Source organism: Austrofundulus limnaeus, unplaced genomic scaffold (genome assembly GCF_001266775.1).
Source record: "Austrofundulus limnaeus strain Quisiro unplaced genomic scaffold, Austrofundulus_limnaeus-1.0 Scaffold6449, whole genome shotgun sequence".
NCBI lineage: Eukaryota > Metazoa > Chordata > Actinopteri > Cyprinodontiformes > Rivulidae > Austrofundulus > Austrofundulus limnaeus.
Window position 1 is genome coordinate 1,132 of NW_013958851.1, and position 1,039 is coordinate 2,170.

Below are 1,039 nucleotides of genomic sequence, written 5' to 3' on the forward strand. Positions count from 1 at the left end.
TGTGTTTGTTAGGTTATCAGTGTGAGTTTAAGAAGCGGACAGGAAAGAAACCAGACGGTTGTGCAGTGATCTTCAAGGCTTCCCGCTTCTCCCTCCTCGCCTCCTCCCCTGTCGAGTTCTTCAGGCCCGGTGATGTCCTCCTGGACCGGGACAACGTGGGGCTGGTTGTGCTGCTGCAGCCCAACCACCTCGTCGGCCAATCGGATTCCTCCTCGCTCGTCTGCGTCGCCAACACTCACCTCCTCTACAACCCTCGCCGCGGTGACGTCAAACTGGCCCAGCTGGCGATCCTATTGGCTGAAGTCGGCCGGTTGTCCCGCCTCCCCAACGGCGCGACCTGCCCGGTGGTTTTCTGCGGGGATTTGAACTCTGTGCCTGGGAGTCCCTTGTCCACGTTCCTGACCACAGGCTGCCTGGACTACAGAGGGATGCAGATCAGCACGGTGGGACCTGAAGACTCTGCGTCTCCTCCAGCGGTGAAACGGTTCAATTTAAAAGCTGCTTTTTAAATTTTTTAGGTGTCGGGTCAGGAAACAAGTTCCAGGAGTAAACGTCTCCTCAAGTCTCCAATCTGGTCTCCCAGTTTAGGAATCAGTTCTGAGTGCCAGTATGAGAGCAAAGGCTCTGATGAGTCATCCCCCATCAGCCCCACAGGTAAAGCTCACCTGTAGACCCTGTGAGCACCTCACAGGATTTATTCAGATTAGCTTCATTAACCAGCACCTTCCTGTCTGTCTGTTTGCTGAAGGAGGAATCTCTAATCTGACTGTAGAAGACCTCACAAAAAAATCTACAGCTGTTAACAGGTCAGATGTTTACTTTTTACATCATTCTCAGTTGAACTTAAAGGATCACAGTTTGGCGGATTTTTAAAGTCTTGAAAGAAACAAGTTAAACTGAGTCCTGCCTCAGAAAGGTCGTATGTTCCCGGGGCATTCTCTGTGGCCAAAATTAAGACAATTTCTCAACCAGTAGTTGCTACATCCTTGTAGCAGGAGGCTACATCTGTTCCTAAACCAGTTATTGATCTGATTAATGA

The 1,039-nt window shown here is 50.4% G+C and overlaps 1 protein-coding gene across 1 annotated transcript in view; it reads left to right on the plus strand.

Moving 5' to 3' along the window:
• Positions 1–12: 12 nt before the first annotated feature.
• The window catches only part of LOC106512406 (protein angel homolog 2), a gene marked incomplete at both ends in the record, with an annotated part of 2,574 nt that continues 1,547 nt past the window's right edge, over positions 13–1,039 (plus strand). Inside the window, 3 exon segments of the mRNA XM_014001031.1 lie at positions 13–443; positions 519–654; positions 749–806. Of these exon segments, the coding sequence (XP_013856485.1) occupies positions 13–443; positions 519–654; positions 749–806 (625 nt within the window).